Source organism: Chiloscyllium plagiosum, chromosome 15, assembly GCF_004010195.1.
Source record: "Chiloscyllium plagiosum isolate BGI_BamShark_2017 chromosome 15, ASM401019v2, whole genome shotgun sequence".
Classification (NCBI taxonomy): domain Eukaryota; kingdom Metazoa; phylum Chordata; class Chondrichthyes; order Orectolobiformes; family Hemiscylliidae; genus Chiloscyllium; species Chiloscyllium plagiosum.
Genome location: NC_057724.1, coordinates 80,344,443 through 80,368,043, shown reverse-complemented (window position 1 = coordinate 80,368,043; position 23,601 = coordinate 80,344,443). Strand labels below are relative to the sequence as shown.

The window sequence follows — 23,601 nt, the reverse complement described above, 5'->3', positions numbered from 1 at the left end:
TAGGTATATACAAAGGAACATTTGGCAAATATGAATCTGGGTCCATTAAAAGCAGAATCAGGAGAATTTATAATGATGAATTTGTGCCATCTTGACTGAAGATATAAGAAATCCAAGTGACCTGGAAAGATAAGGATTTGTAGGAAATTAGTATTAGCAAGAAGGTTGAAAAAGCAATTAATGGAGCTGAAGGTGATAAGTCTTTGGGACCTGTTATTCTACATCTCATAGCATTGATGAATGTGACTACATTGATAATCATTGCATTGTTTAATCATCTTCCAAAATTCCATTTATTGTGGAAGATTTTTATACTCAAATCCTTTTGCGATAAAAATGAACATTGCATTCACCTTTTCAACAGCTTGTTACACTTGCATGTTAGCCTTCAGTGACTTATCAATAAGGACACCTCAGTCTTTTTGTATATTTACTCTTTATGATCTCTTACAATTTAAGAAATACTCTGCACACCTGTTTCCCCTCCCAAAGTGGATAAGCTTGCATTTTTTCCAGGTGCGAAGAGAAAGATTTAAAATACCTTGCACAGAGAGTGGTTCATGTGTGGAATGAACTGCCAGAGGAAGTGGTGGATGTGGGTACAGTTTTTTTTAGATTACATGACAGTGTGGAAACAGGCCCTTCGGCCCAACAAGTCCACGCCGAAGCGCAACCCACCCATACCCCTACGCCTACATTTACATTTACCCCTTACCTAACACTACAGGCAATTTAGTATGGCCAATTCACCTAACCTGCACATCTTTGGACTGTGGGAGGAAACCGGAGCACCCGGAGGAAACCCACGCAGACACGGGGAGAACGTGCAAACTCCACACAGTCAGTCGCCTGAGGCAGGAATTGAACCCGGGTCTCTGGCGCTGTGAGGCAGCAGTGCTAACCACTGTACCACCATGCCGCCCACAAAGTTATAACATTTTAAAAAAACATTTGGATAAGTACATGAATAAGAAAGGTTTGGAGGGATATGGGCCAAAGGCAGGCATAACGGACTAGTTTAGTTTGGGAGCATAGTTGGCATGGACCAGTTGGACCGAAGGGTCTGTTTCCATGCTGTATGACTCTCTGACTCTATTATATTCCACCTGCCATATTCTTGCCTGCTTACAAAGGTTGGAAGCTTGCAAATCTCACCCCACTATTTCAGAAAGAAGCAAGGGAAAGAAACAAGGAACAACAGATCCTTTAGCCTTACACCAGTAGTAGAGAAAATGCTCGAAGCTATTGTAAAGAATGTGATAAATGGTCACTTGGATAAAATTGATCCGATTGGGCAATGTCAGCATGGATTAGAAATGGAAAATTATATTTGACAAACCTGTTGGAGCTTTTCAGGCTATTACTAAGGAAATTAATAAAGAGAAATTGATGGATGTAATATATTTGAATTTTCAGAATGCTTAAGATTGGTTAGCAGAATTAAAGCATGTGGTGTAGGAGGTAATGTACTGGCATCGATTAAGGACTGACGAGCAGGCAGAAAACAGAGAGTGGGAATAATTGAGTCATTCTCATGTTGGCAGACTGTGACTAATGGGCAACTGCAGGGATCATAATACATGTCAATGATTAAAATGTAATATTTCCAAATTTTCTACAAAGGGAAGCAGGAATGTGTGTTGTGAGGAAGACATGAAATGTTTTCAACAGGCTTGGTTAGTGGGCAAGAACATGGCAGGTAGAATATGAAGTGGTAAAATGTGGTTATCATTTTGGAAGGAAATGTGCAAAGTATTTCTTAAATGGTAAGAGATTAGACAGAGTAGATGTGCAAAGGAACCAGGGTGTTCTTGTTGATATGTCACTGAAAGTTGTTATGATACAGGAGTGAACCCCTCTGTTAATTAAACCAAACACCTCAACTTGTAATGTGTAAAAATACGAGTGACAGAGAACTCCCAAATTCTACAATTTAAAGAAAAAAATAAAAAATATTCTTTAACTCTAAAAGTGAACATTAAGCAACAACAATTTACAAGTCTAGGCCTCCTTCTCCTGACTGCTTGTTATCTGTCTCCAACTCTATAACAATCTACTGTTCCAATAACCATCCATATTAAAATTACATCAACTTAATTTTCAAAACCAGACAGTGATAATTGTCTCCTGTGTCTTCCTCTCTCTGGCTGTAGGTCACCCTGGGTCGTCTTCCATTGTTCGCTGCAAAGATGTTTCATATGAGAAAGGTACCTTTGATAGACAATGTTTTGCTCACAGTTACTCTGGCGGTGGCAGTTGGTTGCTCTCTCTGGGTAACTCTCAAAATGCTGGCTTCATTATACCCCAAACATCAGATCATCTTATTGGTTTGATGTTGGCAAAACAGTACATTTCAAATTTGGTTGGGTTTTAGTATCTTGGGGGCATAATTTAAACTGATTGGTTAAATTTGAACTGTTATGAAAACATAGCATCCAAAACTCAGGTACTTGTTTCACAGCCAAATGTTACACATTTTCAATTTTCTAGTATCCTCCGAGATTGCTAGTCAGTAACAAGCTCTCAGAACAAAACAGATTTCACTCTGTCTTAAAAGTACAGTATACACCTTCAACTTTATAACAAGGTTAACATTCAGATGCAGCTAGCTATTGAAAAGACTAATGGAAAGTTCACCTTTACTATAAGAGGATTTGAATACATGAGAAGTGAAGTCTTGTTTCAAATATGAAGGAGCTTAGTTAGACTGCACCTGGAGTACTGTGTGCCATATTGGTCTCTGTATCTCAGGAAGGATATTATTGCCATAGAGAGACTGCAGTGAAGATTCACCAGATTTGTTCCTCAGATGGCAGGACTGTCCTGTGAAGAGAGATTGGGAAAACGGAGTCTGTATTCTCTTACGTTTTAAAGAAGAAAGGGTGATCTCATTGAATCCTGCAAAAAATGTTAAAGGGCTATACAGTGTCGATGTAGGTAAAATGTTTCCCCTGGTTGTGGAGTCTAGAACCAGGAGGGAATGATTTAAAAACAAGTGAATGCCAATTAGAACGGAGATGACAATTTATTTTTACTTAAAGGGCGATGAACAATTAGAATTCCCAATGCAAAAGGGAAATCCAGCCTTTGAGTTGATTTAAAGTTGAGGTTGTTAAAGTTTTGTTTATCAATGACATAAATAGTTTTGAGAATAACATAGGATCAGGCATGACGTTCTACATGGCAGAGCAGGCTCAATGGGCTGAATGGCCTACTCGTGTTCCTATGTTCCATTTGACAAATGTACACATTGACTAATGCACACACATTCATTTAAAAGCACACAGTCGTTAACATTAACATCCACTGAAGCACATGTGTCACGAACATGCAGGCATTAATTCACACACCCACTGAAATTCTTCATTAGGCAGCTCATCAGGGTTGAGGATGATTTGTTTTTGCTCTAGTTGGTTGGTTTCTAAGATAGCAGCTAAGACCAATGTGCAGTCAGCAGACTCTACCACATCTCGGGTAGCCGGTGCTTAAAGGGTCGGGTCAATGAAGTATTTGGAGTTTTGTGTACCAATTTGACCCCTCAACTTCTGCTTTGTGCGTTCATGAAGACTTGACTGCGTTTAGTGCCTTACTAATTAAACCTGTTCAATTTTAGTCTTTCACAAGTGCAGGATTCCATGTGGGAGATGATTGACTTATGCAGGGATGTTTTGAGGATTTCCCTGGAATATGTCTGATTTGCTCCCAGGAGGAACCTCCTGCAGTGACTAAGTTTCGAGTAGAGCAGTTAATCTGGGGGTTTGGTGTTCAGGACCCTGCCACTGACACACACCTTGGGCAGGATATTCTGACTGGTGCTGCTGACAGCTCTGCCACCTGTAGAGATGTTGGGGAATCCAACCCACTGATCACAGCAGCGCAAAGCAATGTAACCCTGTGAATCAGAGACAAAACAGAAACTTCACCACTCACTAAGGAGGAAGTCTTACTCTAGAATCAAGTTGATTCACCACCAGCTCTGTAGTTCAGTGCCAGTGACAGAAATAGTCAGGTCTGGGATTCCACATAACCATCTCATTCTAACCCCAGAACCCAGTACAAGTGGCTGGAAGCAGGATGAGGCTCAATGCGGGTGTGCGAGAGGGGTAAGGTGCCTCAGTGAAGTGAATGGGGATGGCATTCCCATTCAGGGAGTAAAGATTGGGAGAAAGGTATAATAAAGGTATGTATAATAGGTAGAGTGAACTGGTCATGCAGTACTAACTGTGATGTTCACCACTAACAGGATACTGCTGTCAAGCCTTTGAGGATGGCTTCTTGCTGGAGGCTCAACTAACCCATTAATTAGCTCATAGATTCACTAATACACAAATTCACTATCATACATATTAACATAACACACTCATTCACCAACACACATTCATTTAATGCACATGTTCACAAACACACGGATTGTATCATTTAGCATACTTATTACATGGAACTTGCAGATTCCAAATGATCTGAGCAATTTTCACATGCACTGTGAATTCTGACAGTGTAGAAAGGCCTCAAGACTAACCTAGACATACAAAATCAGTCATCCCAACAAAAGAACTGGAATTGTCATCCCTAACAAGTGTGACTATATCAACAAGAAGCTCACCATTCTTAATGACAGGTCCAAATTTACATCCAATGGACTTGCTGCTCAGCATGACCAGAAAGCCTTCCTTGAAAGTGATCTTAAAAAAGCATTTGCTGGACTTGCATTAGAGTATTAAGTTGCCAGTTGATATGCATGATAGGATTGTCCTCACAGCTCACTGCATCCATATATATAAGGACTGCTCAAGACACACAAAAATGATATCCCTTTATATACTATCTTATCACTGATCTGTTCTTCACAACATAAACTAGTCAAATGATCGGGTGAATTGCTATAACAAGCTGTAAGCAAATTTTTCACTCACATGACAAAGGTTCTTTCACATTTATGAAGACCAAACAGCACTTGCACATTGATAGCAATACAGTGCGAGCCTACTCACCAATGGACCACTCAAAGAAACCATAGATATCTGCATCATGGTGACTCACCACTATTGACCCACCAATCAGTATTCATTGTATTAGTGAATTCAGTTTTATTGATGCCATATGCGTCCAACTGGATGGTGTTGCGATGGACCTCTGTTTAGTTCAGCTCATAGTTTCGTTGGTCTCCTTAGAAAGGTGCTTTCAAAAGAATAGCACCTAACCTCCCAGTCCTTGCATATGTAGTTGATATATTTGAATATGCTTCTGCACATAATAATTTCATTGCACATCCTAATGGGCTCCATCCTGCTCTCAAATGTGAAATGGAGCAATCAAGTTAGTCCTCTTTGCTCGTTGTTCTAGTTGAGAAATTGACAGAGGAGTTCTCTACTACTAGGCAGAAGTGAGGACTGCAGATGCTGGAAATCAGGGTCAAGATTAGAGTGGTGCTGGAAAAGCACAGCAGGTTAGGCAGCACTCGAGAAGGTGGAAAATTGATGTTTCGGGCAAAAGCTCTTCATCAGGAGTGAAACCTTGAAGAAGTTCTCCTCCTCTCGCTACAAGGGTTCTCTTCTACTGTCCACCATGTGCCTACTCTCGCACTGGGATTCCCATCATCGCACTACAAGATTGACCTTATCAGCCACTGTGTGAATAAAGCCTGAGCCATATGTTCTTCCTGTAAACATGGTACTGAAAGGCCATATTAAAGTCAATCTACAATATATGGTAATGATTAGAACTGATCAGACATTTTCTTAATATATGTTTTACATGGGTCGAAGGTAATCACGCTTTTTCCCTAAAAGTGCCCAGTTTGCCTCAGATTACCTTGCAAGGGTAAGGTATCATGAAGGTTTAAATATTAGGAAGAGCAAGCTATTTCATGCTCCTTCTAACAAAGTAGCAACAGAGCAGTATTCATCACTAATAGGATGCTGCTGTCAAACCAAAAAGGTGTTCTGCCTATCACCATCTGTATGATGCTAGGTGTATAAGCCATACATCCCATAGACTGGGAGATAGTATCAGAAAGCATATTCTTTCAGCTGTTCGCAATAAGCAAGGGACTGGCTGTATTCAACAAGCCTATGCTTGCAAAACTCAAAGGAGAAAATGAGGACTGCAGATGCTGAAGATTCAGAGTCAAAAGGTGTGGTGCTGGAAAAGCACAGCTGGTCAGGCAGCATCTGAGGAGCAGGAGAGTCAACATTTCAGGCATTCCTGATGAAAGGCTGACGCCCTAAAGGCTGCGCTTTTCCAGCACCATGCTTTTCGACTCTTGAACAATTCAAAGCACAGTTTACAATATTAGACGTGGCTGTACAATTTGATAATGTTTGCTGGATGATCTTGAGTATACAAAGAATTATGCTAGTGACCAATTTAGGATTTCCAGTCAGGCACCAAGTGTGGCCACATTTGTGTCTACGGGAAGTGGATAAATTCATGCGTGGGGCCCTGTCCTTTGCAGACGGAATGAACCTGTACACACACACTGCATCTGTTCAAATTCAATAAAATAGGTGATAACCATTCACTGGTTCATTGTTGTCTTGACTAAAATCAACCTACCTGGCTGAAAATCTGAACAAAGCTTGTTTGTTAACTGTCAGTCATTACTTAATACACGAGGAAACAACCTTTCTACAACTACTATGTCAATCAACTTTAGCACCTTCTGTACCTCAATTACATCTCTTGTTCTTCTAAACCCCAGATAGTATGCGTCTAACCATTCAATCTCTCTTCATAACACAAATGCCTCATCTCTGGAATCAATCTAATGAACTGTCTATGAACTGCCTCCAATAGAACTCCACCCCTCCTCAAGTAAGGGGACTAAAGTTGCACCCAGTAGAATCCATACAGTGTGGAAGCAGGCCATTCAGCCTGCACCAACCCTCCAAAGAGAATCCCACCCTGTAACTCTTCATTTCCCATGACTCATCCACCCAGATTGCACTTCCCTGGACACTATAGGCAATTTAACATGGCCAATCCAACTAACCTCACATCTTCGGACTGTGGGAGGAAACCCACACAGGCATGTTTGAATGCACAAACTCTACACAGACAGTTGCCCAAGGGTAGAATTGAAGCTGAGACCCTGGTGCTGTGAGGAGGCAGTGCTAACCACTGAGTCACCATGCCACTCAGGTGTGGTCTTACTAATGCCTTTTACAGTTACAGCAGTGCTTCCTTAATGCTAAATTCTATTCCATTAGCAATTGATGTCAACATACTAATTGTCTTCCTTATTACCTGTTATACTTATATACTGGCTTTCTGTGATTAATGCACAAGGACATCCAGATCCCTCTGCCCTGAAGCATTTTCAAGTTTCTCTCCATTTAAGTAATAAGTTGACTTTCATACATATCCATGTTAAATGCTATCTACCAAATGGTGGCCTATTCACCAAACCTTTCCACATCTGTTTGTAAATTTCATATTTCTTCATTGCAATGTACTTTAGCACTTGCAAATATGGTATATGACTTTCTATCCCTTCATTCCCTCGTTAATATAGATTGTAAATAGTGGACCTCCAAGGAATGAACGCTGTTTTTAGCGTTCATTAGCAGAAGGATTGAATTCAAGAGTCGTGAAGTGATGTTGCAACTGTACAGGACTTTGGTTAGGCCACATTTAGAGTACTGTGTGCAGGAAAGATGTGGGAAAGATGTGGAAGCTTTGGAGAGGGTGCAGAGAAGATTTACCAGGATGTTGCCTGGAATGGAGAATAGGTCGTACGAGGATAGGTTGAGAGTGCTAGGCCTTTTCTCGTTGGAACGGCGAAGGATGAGGGGTGACTTGACAGAGGTTTATAAGATGATCAGGGTACATGGATGGGTGCTTAAGCTAGGCCAAATGTTCGGCACAACATCGTGGGCCAAAGGGCCTGTTCTATGCTGTATTGTTCTATGTTCTATGCTGTGGCACCCCACGAGTTACGATTAGAGTGGCGCTGGAAAAGCACAGCCGGTCAGGCAGTATCCGAGGAGCAGGAAAATCAACGTTTTGGCCAAAAGCCCTTCATCAGGAATGAGATATGTCTACCCCACTAGTTACTTCTACCAACCAGAAATGATCCATTTATCCTGACTCTACTTTCTGTTGCTTTGACAATATGGAACGTTGCAATTGTCCAGATGAATGCTTGACAAACGTTTTTACATCAATAATACACATTTGCTGGAACACACATCTCTGACACACACATTCCCTAACATTAACAACTCTAAACCACACATTAAGATTGATTTACTAACAAACACCACTGACTCATATTCAACACAAAAAAACGACTGACAGTTTTTGCAGAATTTGGAAATCCAGGAACAGGAGGAGGTTCTTTCCTGTTCCAATTCTCCTCCACCATCCAGGGAAGCCAAGGTTGATCTGTCACTTAACTCCACATCCCTGCCTTTGGCCCATATCCCTTACCACCTTGCCTTAACAAAAATATATCCATCTCAGGTTTAAAACAAGCAACTGATCTAGCGAGGGAGGATGGTGGTGTAGTGACCATGGCACTGGGCTAGCAATCCAGAGGCTGAGACTAGTGCATTGGGAAAGGGGCCCAAGTCCTTCCACAGGGATTTTAACCAATTTACTACATTTGAGATATAAATCTGATTTCAGTAAAACTGACCATAAAACTATCACTGATTGCTATTTTTTTTAAAACCCACTTGGTTCAGAAATGACAATTAGGGGAGAAAATCAGGCTTCAGTGTAATTCCAGGCCGACAGCAAAGTAACTGCCTTCTGAGTAGCCCAGCAAACCCATTTAGTTCTAGGATAATTAGGGATGGGCAAGAAACGTTGACCCAGCCAGCGGCACCCACCTCCCGTGAAAAAGAAACTGACCACCAACATATACAAACTGTCAAGCACAGAACCACCGAGAGACACATGGTCTCAGTCAGATTCTGAGGCGGAGGCCTGAGGACGGTCGAGAATGTGTTCAGAAACAGCATTTCCAACAGCGCCAATAACCAAACGCCTTTTACAATCTAAAGCTGTCTCGGTGAAAGTCGCTTACTGGGAATAGTACCGAGGAATTGAAGATACGGTCTGGGTATTTGCCCGGGTCACTCGCGTGATGGATGAGCCATTAAATAATTAGTGATAAGGCAAGTCCATACAGTGCCAAAGAAATCAATCGCTCGCTCCAATTCATTTGTTCATCCCGCGGGCGGTGTCAATGCACCAAAAACTTTCTTGATCCACAGGAATAGGTTTTGTTTCGTTTCATCCAGAATCACGGTTCAAATGTTCCTTAACTCTTGCACGAATCCCCTGCGCTGTTTTCACGTGGTGGCAAAGTCGAGCACGGTTTTGCGCTCTCGGGACGATCCGTCCGTCTGTTTACGATCCGTTCCCGGTCTCTCTGGATGGCGTGAAAGATGTAAACTGACCGTCCTAGGAACTGGAGCTGAAAGTCACAGTGGACCAGCTGGAGAATGTGTTGAATTAATTGTGAAATTCAGAGCGGCAATATGTTTGTTTGTTGTGTCGAGATATCGAGGCCTTTTGGGGTATGTGAGGGTATGTGGGCGTGGGGGGTAATATTGTATTTGGTGAATTGGTTGGGACCTGAGACGGGGGATTTAATCAGAGAGAATTTCTGCTGCGCGTTTCCAGCAACACATTTTCAGCTCTGATCTCCAGCATCTGCAGACCTCACTTTCTCCTTTTAGAGAAAGGTCTGCTTTAAAAACACAACGCTCTGATTCTGAAAATACTATCTGAATGTCTAACCTGGAGTGACAGTGGCCAGTTTGAGCACTGTATTTATTGTAATCATTATTTCCGTTTCCAACACACCCGTCAGCTCGATACCAAACTGAATCTTTCCTGAAATTGGAACAAATCGGTCAGTTCCAAGCCGGCGGCGATGACATTTGCTGAGCTATTGGGATACCGCCGTGACCCAGGCATTGTCGGAGAGAGCTCCGCTCTTGTCATCTGTCTGTTTCGTTTGGACTTTTGTCTTCCTGAACGATCAGACAGCTCGCTCCCTTTCAGGAACAGTCTATCTCCGAATGTACACCGTAAACAGTCGGTGAAGTTTGAGTCCGGCGAACACTCTATTTGAGAGCAAACCGCAAAAGGAAAAATTCTGTAACGCGCATTAAAATCGGGCATTTTATTTTTCATGCCCGTTATTGCAGGAAAGTGTATTCGATAATTTGTATAAAGCCATATGGGGCTTGAGTTGTGAGAGCTCATACGCAATTATCTGTCGCGGTTTCCCTTGATTTTGTCAATTCACTATTTCTAATTTTATTGCGATAAATATTCTGAGCAGAAGTCTCCAGTTAATTACGAGCAACTGGTGGCATCGACCGCCGAGTGAGCTGACACTGATGAGAAATAGATTATGGGAGAATTAATGTCCAGAGCTCAGTCTTACTTAGCCACGTCAGTTTGGAACTTGGTGTCCATTTGAATCATGGGCCATAGTTCATTCCGACTCATGTAGAAACCGAGACATATGTAACTACTCTCGCCACTAAGGCACAATTAACAGACTAATGTCAGCGAAATGATCACGATTAACAAGGAGGTGTGTCAGATACATCTACCATGTGATTGTGAACTGCCTGCTGTATATCACACGGATCGGTGGCAGTGGATAGACCCAGGGATGGGCCGAAAGACGAAACAACAGCAGGTCGTTCGCCCCTTCCAATCAATCCTGCCTGGTCATAGAAGACCTGAGACCTAATTCCATACATTGGCCTGTGCCCTTTTACACCGTTTCGATTAACAAAAACAAAATCTGAGTCCCATAAAAAAATACCGAGGTTACAATTCCCATTAACGGGAGAGAGTTCCAAATTTTCACCGCCCTCCGTGTCCAACTGACTCTCCAGCAAAATCCTGCTTCGTGTTTAAACCATATTTCCTAATCCCAGCAGAAATAGATTCACCCCAAACTGTATTTTATCCGCTCCCCTAAATATCATTTTAAAAAGAACGAGATAGATGGACACTCGATTGAATAAATAGACAAGGGGAAGGAAGTGAAGGACTACTCGAGTAGTTAGACAAATCTATCGATACTACGTGAAAAAAATATTTGCCTAAATCAACACACATTTCAGTTTGACGAGAAAATGCTATAAAATGATGAGATTTGGTGATTTCTCCTGATTCAGGGTTTGTCTGGAACATCAGACCTCAAACAGCTAGTTCGAAGTTGGGAGACTAGAGGTGGAAAAAAATCTTATTGTGGTTCCACTCAACAACTGGTCTTGACGATTGAGGATTCAGATAAATATCTTCAAGTGTTTCCTCACTGTCTTTGCTGCAGAGGACGCAGAGGGTCAGTAAAAAGTATGCGGGCAACAAAAGAGCAAAATACAATAAAAGCAGCCCCGGGGTCACAGGTCAGAATCATTACTGATTGAGATATTTACAACTCTCCACAACTGCAAAAGGTAACCGTCCGCTGAGCTCGCGCTTAATAATAAAAAAAGGACTTTATTTTATATTTCGCTACGTTTTATCAGACACTCTAATGCAATTAAAGGCGATGCCGTTTTATTGAAACGGCAGAGGGTGAGATTTACGATGCTTTGAGAGTTGTTGAAAGCATATTTGCTTAGGGTTCCCCTGAACACCAATAAAGGCCACGATTTTTGTTAGCATTTTCCATAACGTGACTTGCATAAATCATACAATGTAGGTCGGTGCATCGGTTATCGATTGATTGGGCTCTGAACCCGACAGACAATTGTTTTGCTGTGATCCCATCTCCTGGCCAAGTTCTGTTTACATACTCGGAACGCTCGGCCATTCGGAGTCAGTAGCTCACTCTGAAAGTGACATTCTAACATTTTCATTTCAGTTTAACACAGACCGTTCCCAGGCTCCTGTTAAAGATCAGAAACGGCTTTTAAAATGATGGTCAATTAAAATGACCAGTTCATTCCAACTGTCTTAGCATCTGTGAAAACATACTCCCCTTCCTTCCTTTTGCTGATTTATCCCCACACAAAATCAAAGTCCAAATTCACACGCTGCTCCTGGTATTTAGATACTCTGCTGGTGTGCCATTTCAAAAGTAAATAAATAGTTCAGTCAGTCTCCGAAATTACAAACTGGCGAGTCCCCGAGCCTGAACGAGATAACCGTAAAAAGTCAAGTATGTTCCAGTGGAATAAACGTGTGTTGGAGCGGGGAGGGAGAGCGTAACTCTGTAACGGGTTGTCCATCTCACATCTGACATTGAGCTCCCTGATGATTTGTAAACCGGGGGCAGAAAAGAACCCACCTTCTCGGAGCAATGATCGGATTCATTAAAAAACTTCCCGTGCAGGAAGCAGGTTGTTCATTCTGAACCATCGTGTGTAAGGATCTATATCCAAGTCTTGTTATATACAAACAAGACAATCTAGCACCTGAATAAATCACTCTGGGGTCATTCACAAATGGTTAACGATGGAGTCGGCATCGCTTTGAGAACCCTCCGATTTTAGTGCAAAAAAACCCGTTAAAAATTAAGGTTCCTTTTTCGTCATAAATAAAAGGCGGATTATGGTCGCCACTTGAATCTCTTAACACGCAGCACACTTCAGCTACAACCCTAGCCTCTCCAAATCTTGGGAAACGGGGCCAAGCACAGAGGAGGAAATCTGATCACAATTTTTCGAAATGTTCCAGGCCTCAATGCACCGGTTTTCAGGGAAGGATGGATCTAGTTGCATTCTCGGAGCTGGGCAGTAAGTGAGAAATCCCGGGCATTCTGACTGCGTCTTCAAACAGCAAAAAATCTCGACAAATTCTCAGAAAACAATTAAGACGCGAACATTAGACACACACACACACATATATAAACAAGAAATGCCGCCTGGTTTTAGAGTGCCCGGTAGAGTCTGGATTGTTGTCAAGTGAGATGATCAGCTTTTAGCGGGATTATGTACTGCCCGGGGAATCTTACTGAAATTAAATCGTTACATTTCTGATTAACGGCAGTTAAACCTGTTTATAATTGCAATGTTGTTAATCCCGGGCCGTATAACTAAATCAAATCATAATTTTACAAGAGCGCGACTCGTGGTCTTTACCTCTTCTATTGCAACGAATGCGGCTGAACATTCGATTGACAAGAATTTAACATGGAATTACACACGGGGCTGCTACTCTGTCAAACACATGGACCAGCAAGACAACCTTATTACTTAGAATCATTTCGAAAGATGCTTAATTGAATTATGCCGCCAGTTGAATCACTTAGCACATAACTCACTGCAAAAATATAAATCTGTCAGCTAACAATACCATCACACAAATCATGTCTTACAAAGGCCATACGTGACAAATAGAGAGAATTAAAAATGCAATATCATTTGGCTAATTTAGATTGATGAACCTTGCACTGACAATGGTGCTCCCCACTCCAAACCCCCTATACCACCTAAGAAAATACAAAAGAGAAACTTAATTCGGTTCATGCTCCTGAGCGACTGGCTCTCTCCAGAGCAGTTTAAATAAACTTTACTGAAGTCTACCGGTTTGGGTTTTGTTTTACAACAAAACCTGCACAAACAGCGGAGTGGACAGACTCGGATTTGTTTCTCACAAAATGCGCATTGTATTTGTTTTTTAAATCTGTAAAATCTGAGAACCTCAGGTGCTTATTGTAGATGTTGGATTACGTATGTGTTTTGAGCGGGAGAGGCGATTTGATGTGATATTTTATATTTCCTTGTTCATACATGTTAATAGACTTTGTTGTAAAGATCAAAGGGGAAAAATTCTCCGAGCACCATTCAATGGGAGTAGCTATTACCTTTCCAGCCCCTGTGTACACAAATGTCCTCAGTCCGAAATGTCAATGTGAAAAACTGGAGGCAATGAACGGCATTTCATCTGGAATTTGATGGTCATTTTGAGTTAAGGATTTATTTAGAATGAGTTAGAAACCCTGTTCTTTGTGAATTGCTCTCCCACTAGCCCCTCCGTGTGCAACATCCATCGGGTTATGGTTTGGCGGTTTAAATCACCAGGCTGGTTTTAGACCCTCTCTCTCTCCTTCCCTCCCTCTCTCTCCGTTGTACTGATAAACAGTTGGCTCAAATTATTGGAAGGACTATATCCCGGGGCTGCCCATGTGGTCGGCTGTGAGTCAGGGGTCAAATAGCCTGGCTTGCCCTCAGCCGGTCACTTCAGAGAGCTGATACAACCGCATAGCCATTTGATGACCTAATTGAATTACGCCTTTTTGTTACAGAGAAAACGGAGCACGTGCGTCTTGTCATTAATTATCTTCCAGAAACACTAAACCCCCAAGTCCCAGCGATTCACACCCTCACTCAGCGCCCAAACTGCAGGCTTTTAGGAACCGGCGGGTGAAGCGAGCATCGCCCGGCTCCGTTCAAAATGACTTCAGCTTCCTCAAGAAAACTTCTGACTGGGGCTTTTGTTTTCATTCTCCCTGAAGTTAATCCCAGCCGTTTGCGACACGTCTGTAAAATCCATCTGTATAGGCACTTCAGAGTTTGTGTTGAGAAATCGACTTAAATCGCTGAGTGGTTATTTTAACATCTTAAAGGCAAGCCCCATGTTTGAGTTATTGATACAAATCGTTGGCTACTTCGCCCTATTCACACGCTCTCGGCCACTAATGACTACAGTAACCTTGGACTCGCAACAACAAAAACAGTTAGTTCTGTAGTAACTCAGTTTTCATGGACGAACTGAAATATTTGTGATGAACGAGCTCACATTAAAAGGAAGCGGTTCCCCCTTTTTCCTTGTGAGCAGTTGTTAATTTTTTTCCCTTTAAAATAATATTGAAAAATAGGAAAGCCATTGATTGCCACTGCAATGATTAATTTGAGCAGAATAAACGAGAAGAACTCACCTCCCGGATGCCTGGAAACTTTATGGAAACTCTGTCTTTTAATGACACGGGGGCGGCGGAGCAGAATCTCCGCGCGGCTACACTGCCTTTGCAAAACTAACTGCGTGGTGGAAGTTATTTCCAAAGTGCGGGTTGGGGATAAGGGACGTCAAAAGGCTGTGTTATAAAGCGCTGCATGAAACACTGTCTCTATGCATCTCTCAACTTGATCAGATTCTGTGTATCCTGCAGAGAGGCGGCGACAGTCCTGTAGAAACTGTTCAATGGCCAGACTTTCAGCCTTGCGGACAGCTCAGAAAATGGGAAGGCTAGATCTTTACGAAGCTCTCTTGGCTGGCACAGCTTTTCAATGAGACAGTACAAAATGCGCCAGAAATGCTGTTAGACTCGAACAGAATGGGCGCTGGGGCTTTCAAACCCAAACAAACACACTGCAAAACAACTTTGCCCAGTCATTGACAGATTTTCTCTCTCTCTGTTTTGTTGGGGGCGGCTACGCCGATATACCAGAATCAGGAAAATACAGAAAAGCAACAGGATTGAAGAAATGTTGAATTTTAAGGGCGGCAGCTGATGTTCCCTGGAACATACAGTCCAGCAGTAGCCAGGCTAGCAGTCACCTGGGCTAGTTTAGATGACTGTTCAATGAAGGGTCAAAATCCTCAATCCCCACCACCAGTCCGCACTCCCCCACCACTCCCAAAGGACAAGGGGGCTTCTTTTTCTACATTATGGGGCCACAGAATCATTTCATACCAACGAATGAACCATATTAATTGGGAAAAATAATAATGCAGTTGCTGTATAAATGTCTAGAGCCCTAGCGAAGAAAAAAAACCCTATTTTTTGCCTCAGTGGAACGAATATCCTGTTTGATTGACACCAGAGTTGTGTATTGTTCCAGATCCTGTCTGGTGCACATTTCTATTTTCCTTTTTTCTTTTGAACAAAACAGCCGCAAATTGTTGAACACAATAGCGGCGCAGGTACTCCCGTATACCTCCCGCATCATGACACTGGTTGCGCCAAATTAAGTCCAAAGATCCGGCAGATTTCAGCCGCAGTTTGGGTAATTAAATGGCAGAGTAACATGTAAATGAGGTCTGAGGCAGGCGCAATTAATCAAGGGGCGAGAAGATGGAGGTGCCGTTACCTGCGAAGGGCCCTCGGATTGAGCCAATCAGCGGCGAGGAGCCGGCAGCCCCTCACATTCTCAATGGCAAGTGACGCCAGTCAACAGCGGCTCCTCCAATCAGCAGCCAGCAGGGACCCTCACGTGATGGCATGGCTCTGTGCCTCTGATTGGCCGGTTGGGGCGGGTTGCCTCCAGTTGAGTGTTTTTTTGGGGGGGGGGGTGGGGGGGAAGCTGTTGAGTGACTGAAGTCGATCATTGTGAGGGAGAGAGAGCAGGCTGGTTTTCAGTGAGAGAGTGCACAGTCCCTCCCGGACACTGGCCAAGGGAGGGGTGCTCCCTCTCCCTCTCCCTCTCTCTCTGTGTTTTAGGGAACAGTACGAGCCCAGCAAGAGGCGCCTCCAATGTGAGCAGACCAAAGCCAGGCGTTTTGCAAACTTGTTAGGCATCTTTGCATCTCCCCGTCCCTCCCTCCTTCCCCAGCTCCTTGCTGCTTCATCAAGGGGTTCGGGACCAGGTGGAACCCGAGATGGCGATGCTGTTGGACGGTGGAGCCCAGTTTCCGAGCCTGGGCGTCGGTGGTTTCGCTGGCCCGCGGCACCATGAGCTTCCCAGCCGGGAGCCGGCCCTGGGCCTCAGCCCGTTCTGCGACGCGTCTCATCCCGGAGGTTTCAAGCTGAGCCCGGCGGCCCCGGAGCTGTCCGCCAGCCAGGCGTCCGCTTTCAGCCCGCAGGGAGCTGGCTACGCGGCCGCTCTGGCTCCGCACTCCGCTCCGGTCGGAGCCTACCCCGGGACATCCTACAACCCCAGCCGGGAGTTCCTGTTCCGCAGCCGGAGCGTGGGGGTCGCCGATTGCCCTTCCACAAGTGCTCAGCAAGGCATCTTCCCGTCTCCGGGAGGGGGTCTCCACGGCCCCCCGGGGGTCAGTGACAGTCCGGGAGCCCTCCTGTTTCCAGCACTACACGACCAGGCGGCCACTCAGCCCTCTGCCAATGGGCATGTGGTGAACGGACAAATGCGGCTGGGCTTTCACGGAGATCTCTTCGGCAGAGGGGACCCTTACCGAGCGGTAGCCAGCCCCCGCACCGAACCGTACCCCCCGAGCCACCTCCACAACTACAGCCCCATGAATGTAAGCGGCCACCACCATCACCATCACCATCCCGGAGCCGGCGCTTTCTTCCGCTACATGAGGCAACCCATTAAGCAGGAACTGCCCTGCAAGTGGATCGAGGAAGTTCAGATTCATCGCAGCAAGAAGGTTTGCGAGCGGACTTTCGGCAGCATGCATGAACTGGTCACTCACATCACCATCGAGCACGTTGGGGGACCTGAGCAAAGTAACCACATTTGTTACTGGGAGCAGTGCCCTCGCGGGGGCAAATCCTTCAAAGCGAAATACAAGCTCATTAACCACATCCGAGTGCACACGGGCGAGAAACCCTTCCCCTGCCCCTTCCCAGGATGTGCGAAAATCTTCGCCCGTTCGGAAAACCTCAAGATTCACAAACGGACCCACACAGGTAACAGCCCTCAACCCTCCCTCCCTCACTTTAGTCCCAATTCGTTTGAAAATCCCGCGAGCTGATTGCTTTCGATTTAGAGCGAGTTGGAACTAGATACACACGCTCTCACATACACACACTCAGACACACACACACACACATACACACACTCAGACACACACAGACACAGTCACACACACACTCAGACACACACAGTTACACACAGGCACACTCACAGACACACAGATGCAGTCTCACAGATACAGACACACAGACGCAGTCACACAGGCACGCACACATACACACTTACAGACATAGTCACACTCAGACACACACACACACACACACAAAGAGCCACTTGGCCGGCAAACGCTCACTTTCACTCGGTTCGTGGACGTTATCTCCAGATGCGATCTCACGGTTTGATGAAGCCGCCTCTCTCCGCCCGAGGGAATTGTTTTTGTTTCTTTTAGAAAAAGGAATAACTATTTCTTAAAGACGCGTGCGTTTGGAGTTAGAATCTACCCCCCCACATACGAAAATCCCTCATTCACCCCACATACACCCTCCCCGAATTGGAAAGAAATCACAAGATTGACCTGAGACACTCCACTGAATCCTCGTTTAAAAAAGCAATTCTTTTATAAGGAGCTCAGCGTAAATCTTTACTGTTTATTCGCCTTGTTTTTTTTTACTGAGCGAGGAGATGAGAAAGGACATTGTTGATGTGGTGAGGAAGGTTGGGAATTGTTGCGGGAGTTCGTTATATCATTTTGAAAATGTTTTCAACTTTCACTTCGCCGAGATTTCCAGGAAACCGTCTCAAACAGTAAATTCGTAAGAGTTTAACGGAACCCGTCCTCCCCTGATGTTTTTCGTCATTTCAGATGAAGTGGTAAAATGAAGAGTTTTAATACACTCCTGCCTAATTAAAAAAATGTTTTAGTGATTTAGCACTAGCTGGATTTCCTTCAGGATTTCTCTTTGCGTCTCACTGAGGAGACATAAAGCAGGGAACGTCTTGTCCTGAATCAAAATTAAAACGACAGAAGATCTGAAGGGGGAGAAACATCCGGGAGCCAGTGAATTCATGTACGCAATTGTGGATGTTCACCATGTCCTTTTGCTTTGATTCAGGCGAGAAGCCGTTTAAGTGTGAGTTTGACGGTTGCGACAGGAGGTTCGCCAACAGCAGCGACCGTAAGAAACACATGCACGTCCATACCTCCGACAAACCGTACACCTGTAGGATGTGTGACAAATCCTACACTCACCCCAGCTCCCTCCGCAAACATATCAAGGTAACCACTTTCACAGTATTTCCTTGTCACGCTCATCCTGCACTTTGTAATTTGACGACTTTTAAACACGTTTTGCTCCAAGTTATGATTAATTGTTCAGTGTTTGCACAGTGATCACATATGTGTGTGTGTACATGCGTGTGTATGTGTATATGTGTGTGTATGTGTATGTGTGTGTATATGTGTGTGTGTATGTGTATATGTGTGTATATGTGTGTGTATGTGTATATGTGTGTGTGTTTGTGCGAGTCTGTGTGTGTTCGTGGGTATTGTTCCAGATGACATAGAGAGCTCTAAGTTGTGTTCTCTAATTCTAGGTACATGAACCCCAGGGTTCAGACAGCTCTCCCGCTCCGAGTTCCGGTTATGAATCTTCCACTCCTCCCAGCCTGCTGTCTTCAAACAGCGAGGAGCCGAGTAAAAACCCGGGTCCGGCCGCACACAGCAGCACCAACCCAAACCCGCCGCTGCCGCCCAATTTTAACGAGTGGTATGTTTGAGAAGTTAACGGGAAGCGTGTTCCCAGCTCGGAGCCGGCAGCTCGGACCTGTTGAAAACTTTACCGGGAAGTTTTTTTTCATAAAGAAGCGAAAATTTGTGATTTCTGACCGGACGGCTGGCGCTGACCGAAGCTCCGGGAGATAATGGCCAACGGGGTTTTACGAAAAAAGGGGCGAGTTGTGGTATTTGACTCGAGCCTTGACCCAGACTGACTGCCCAGTTCCCTCAGGATCCGGATCGGACTGTGGCCGCATTAGAGAGGTGATTATTGTTTGTTTTTGGGGCCGTTGCCGTTTCGGGTTTTCGGCAGTTTTTGTTTTGTTTTTTATGGGAGTGGGGGATACAGAGAGAGAGAGAGAGAGAACCTCGCTCAGATCATATGTTTGGATCATGGCACCGAGAAGGTGTTTGTCAGATTCCCACAGTCTTACAAAGTGCCAAAGTTCTGTCATGTCTTGAACTTTTTAAACAAAAAAAATTGTGAATGTATCTCCTGTTCGATTGGGTCAAATCTGTTGTCGTTTTAGTGCTGGATGTGGTGATCCTGTCACTGGGATTTTGACGGTTAAATATAAACGTTGCCTTTTTAAGTATTTTCCTGTAAATGTACATATTCATAATGTCATATTTATCACATTGTAATTTAATTATCGGTATTTACGTGCCGCGCTGAAACAATATTTATGAAGAATCGTTTTCTAACAAAACCTATGTACAGTTTTTTTTGGAGGCGCAAAGGGTTATAACCATGTTAACATTAAACAACTCTGATTTACAAGACCAAGTTTGCATTATTTCGGAGCTTACCCGAGTTCCGTTTTATCCCATTGGGCCCAGGAAAAGTGGCTCACCCCCCCCCCCCCCCCCGTTCTGTGTGTGGGAGGCTGACGGATTTTGATGTTTAATCGTATGTTAAATGAAGCCGCTTGCAAAGTCAAGCGTTCGGAAGACGGAACTTACTTTGGAGGGATATTTAAGAAATTGTTGGGGCTGTAAAATCACATTTATACAGGGCAGGATGAGAGTGAGGAGTGGGGGAAGGGATTGGAGCCGGAGGTGAGGAGACTTTTTGTTCATCCAGGGTTCACTAGGAGATGTCAGCCAGTACAGGCATAGTCAACACGCAGCATTCCGATTTCTAAATCAGTAATCGGTGGGGCCCTTTAACGCCACGTCTGTTTACATGCCTGCACTCATATTTAGAATGATTGCAGGTTTGTTATCAGTTGCAGACATTTGAGTTGTCCCTGTAGTGTCCACGCTGGTGTGGAAATCAGATTTACCTGGGAGCTTCCAATGTTTAACTGGAGCAAACATTTGACAGTTTCGGATCCGGGAGCAGGAAATGTGGTTTGTGTTAAAGTCAGGCGGAGACTGGGCTGTTTTCGTTGCAATTTAATTTTTGTGTCCAATATAATCTGTGGATTTGTGGGGAATTTCTGCGATTTCGGCATCGAATTCCTGCAGCTGCAGATCCACTGGAAATTGAGGATTTTCCAGCCGCATCCATCCCACTGACAGCTGTCTGTTTACAAACACCACATCGCCAATTCTAAATTGTCACTTTTCCGAAAGCTTGCTGCACATCTAACTCGATGGTACTTACTTCCTGATCATAAACCAATAAAACAGCAAAATATATTCTTTCAGAACGAGGGCAATCTGGCCAGACAAGCCGGATATAATATTTTCTAAATGTTCTCTTCAGGTTTTCCGTCTCTCTCGCCAGGTTTAATTACAATCCAGAGTAACACACGTGGGACATGTTTTACCAGCAGGAGAGATTACCTTCCATATCTCAGCGACCTCGGCTCATGCCTGTTCCGGGCACCTCTTCCCAGTAACCTGCTGTTTTATACCGCACTGCTGTCACTGAAAACCGGTCCCAATCGCGGTCCAAACAGCTCCTCACCTCACTGTTCCCGACCGGGGTAATTTTGGGGTGTGAACTGTTTGCCACAAATGAATTGTGTAAAGAGTGTCTGGATGTTATGTTCCTGAGCTTCCCCACTCGGGCCTGTGAAACAACCAGCAACATACCTTTTACAAACCCCTTCCTCACATTTCAATAGAAGTACTCAGAATCCGGGACGGATCCACAGTAATTACCCTGCTTTTGAATTTTTCTTGTTTAATCATTTAATATTATGTTGACGAAGTAGATTACACAGATTCGTTGCATAATTTAGAAGGATTGAATTCTCTGCTGATCCACTTAACTATCGACACACTTAACTATCAGCCTGTTTATAATAACGAATGTAGTCACCATTCACGATGACTCACAGAAGAGCAGGCCTCATTTCTAGCAGGGCCTTTGTTAAACAATTGCTTTAAGTACAACATAAAGAGCTATCATGTTGATCCAATTCATTCAAATATTTCACTGTTGTACAAAGAAATTGAGCCGGGATCACTGTATTTTTCCAGAGTGAAGTAGCGATTCATCGATCGAAAATTAATTGATTTAAATATTTTCTTTAGAAAAAGCAGTTGTAATAGTAGACTAAGACTTTGCAAGTAGCGGCTGTGAGCAATTTCAGGCGGGTTAACACGCGACGGACAGCTTCAAGCAGCGATAGAAATACTGAGTGACTGTGTCCGAGTGGCAGTCAGTGTCGCGGTGTGGGAATGTTTACTTTGAGTGTGAGTTTCTGAGCAAGGCTGAGGGCGATTAAAGCGTGTGTCGTCAGCTGTGCCCGAGTTCCCGAGCGGGTGCCCTGTCCTGGTCGTGCATGTGACCTCCAGCCCGAGTGAGTAACGGTGTAGGTGCGAATATTTGAGTGTGCGCGAATATTGTGGGTGACTGTGAATATTTGAGTGTGAGAATATTTGAGTGTGAATATTCCAGTGTGAATATTTGAGTGTGCGCGTCATTAACTAAGTCTGATTATTTGAATTTGCGTAGATATTTATTGTGAACATTTACTTGTATGAGTGTGTGTATCTATGTGTGTATATCTGTGTGTGTATCTGTGTCTGTGTGTGTGTATCTGTATCTGTGTCTGTGTGTGTCTGTGTCTGCATCTGTGCCTGTGTTTGTCAGGCAATAACTGCTGGAGTTGCCTCGGTTTTAGGCCGAGGCCCATACATGCATCGCTTTGAACTTGAGTAGCGCCGCGTTCACCCGCTGTTTACGTTTTCCACACTGCTCGCTGCTTCTTTCAATGATGTCGAGCGGAGAGGCGACCCTGCAAACCGCCAATGTTCAAGAAGCAGCAGTACAGTTCCAACCAGGAATAAAACGGGAAGCAGAAAACTACAGCAACGGTCGGTCAATTATTATCTTTATTCAATTAAACAATTGCACTTTCTTTGTTTTTTTTTAAAGAAACATATTTCGTAGCAATGTTACAGAGATCTGTTTTTGCAGCTTAATTAATTAATTAAAAGTTACAAAATCGTTCATTCGGCTCCCTGTACCGTGATTTGGAAAGACAAAGCAAAGCCAATTTGAAAATGGATTTAAAAACAAGCTGCTTTTTATTTCATCTCAAATTGGCGATATTTCCGAATCGTCACAATGTAAAACAACTTTAAATTTATTTTAAAATAATTTAGACTTGGGTAATGGTTAATGATTGTTGGGACTTTGATTGGGGTGTTTAACGGTGGAGTTCTCAGACGGGTAGAGTGCAGTGTCATCATTGTGTCCTGCCTGCAGTGTCCAGTCCGGATCCCCGGCTCGGATGGGGCTCCGCTTTACTGACAGTCACTATAAACACGGAGACACCCGGCACAGATTCCCAGGGAGCTGCTTATCCATTTTGATAAGTTTCTAACGAGGGAAGTTTCAATAAATGAGCAAAGTAAAAAAACGGCCAGAATAAAACCAGCGGCGGTGATTTTCCAGTCAGTTACAGTGAAACTCCAGTAAATGAGAAACATGGAAGATTGGGGCAGGAGTGGGCCGTTCGGCCCATCGAGCCTGCTACCCCGTTCAATCTGATGATCGGACTCAGTCCTCTGTTCCTGCTTTCTCCCCCAGTCCCTTTAGCCCTGAGGAGCATTTTCAGAGCACAGGAAAGCCAGTCTGATTTTAAAAGAAAGCACCTGAACTGACAGGGAGCGCTTGGCCTGTAAACTCCTTCCAGTTTCTTTTATTCATTGTTGTCCCTTTGGAATGGAAAGCACAGCCGATTGCACTGCCCTCATCAATCTGGGAGCAAATCTTTCTGAGGATGTCAGGTTTGATCTGGAACAGTGGCCGGAGAGGTTCAAAATATGAATATCCTCTTCACCATTTATGGGGGAAGCGTTGTTTGTGTAAAGTCTAAGTGCGGTTTTTTTTGTAAGGTC

General features: G+C 43.9%; 1 protein-coding gene and 3 long non-coding RNA genes across 4 annotated transcripts in view; 3 read left to right on the top strand and 1 right to left on the bottom strand.

Moving 5' to 3' along the window:
* Nucleotides 1-16,099, bottom strand: part of LOC122557445 — a 50,315-nt gene extending 34,216 nt beyond the window's left edge. Inside the window, exon 1 of the long non-coding RNA XR_006313832.1 lies at nt 14,864-16,099. This is a non-coding gene — a long non-coding RNA (uncharacterized LOC122557445). The remainder of the gene's footprint in view (nt 1-14,863) is intronic.
* Nucleotides 9,367-14,847, top strand: LOC122557444. Its single transcript, XR_006313831.1, has 3 exons — nt 9,367-9,527; nt 11,309-11,435; nt 14,231-14,847. It is a non-coding gene; the product is annotated as an uncharacterized LOC122557444 (long non-coding RNA).
* A 132-nt stretch (nt 16,100-16,231) lies between the features above and the next one.
* LOC122557527 (zinc finger protein ZIC 3-like) lies at nt 16,232-20,080 on the top strand. The gene is made up of 3 exons (XM_043705275.1): nt 16,232-17,518; nt 18,638-18,801; nt 19,119-20,080. Exons 1-3 carry the CDS (start codon nt 16,525-16,527, stop codon nt 19,299-19,301), a joined length of 1,341 nt encoding a protein of 446 aa, XP_043561210.1. The 5' UTR covers nt 16,232-16,524; the 3' UTR covers nt 19,302-20,080.
* A 2,251-nt stretch (nt 20,081-22,331) lies between these two features.
* The window catches only part of LOC122557526, a 61,216-nt gene continuing 59,946 nt past the window's right edge, over nt 22,332-23,601 (top strand). Inside the window, exon 1 of the long non-coding RNA XR_006313866.1 lies at nt 22,332-22,572. This is a non-coding gene — a long non-coding RNA (uncharacterized LOC122557526). The remainder of the gene's footprint in view (nt 22,573-23,601) is intronic.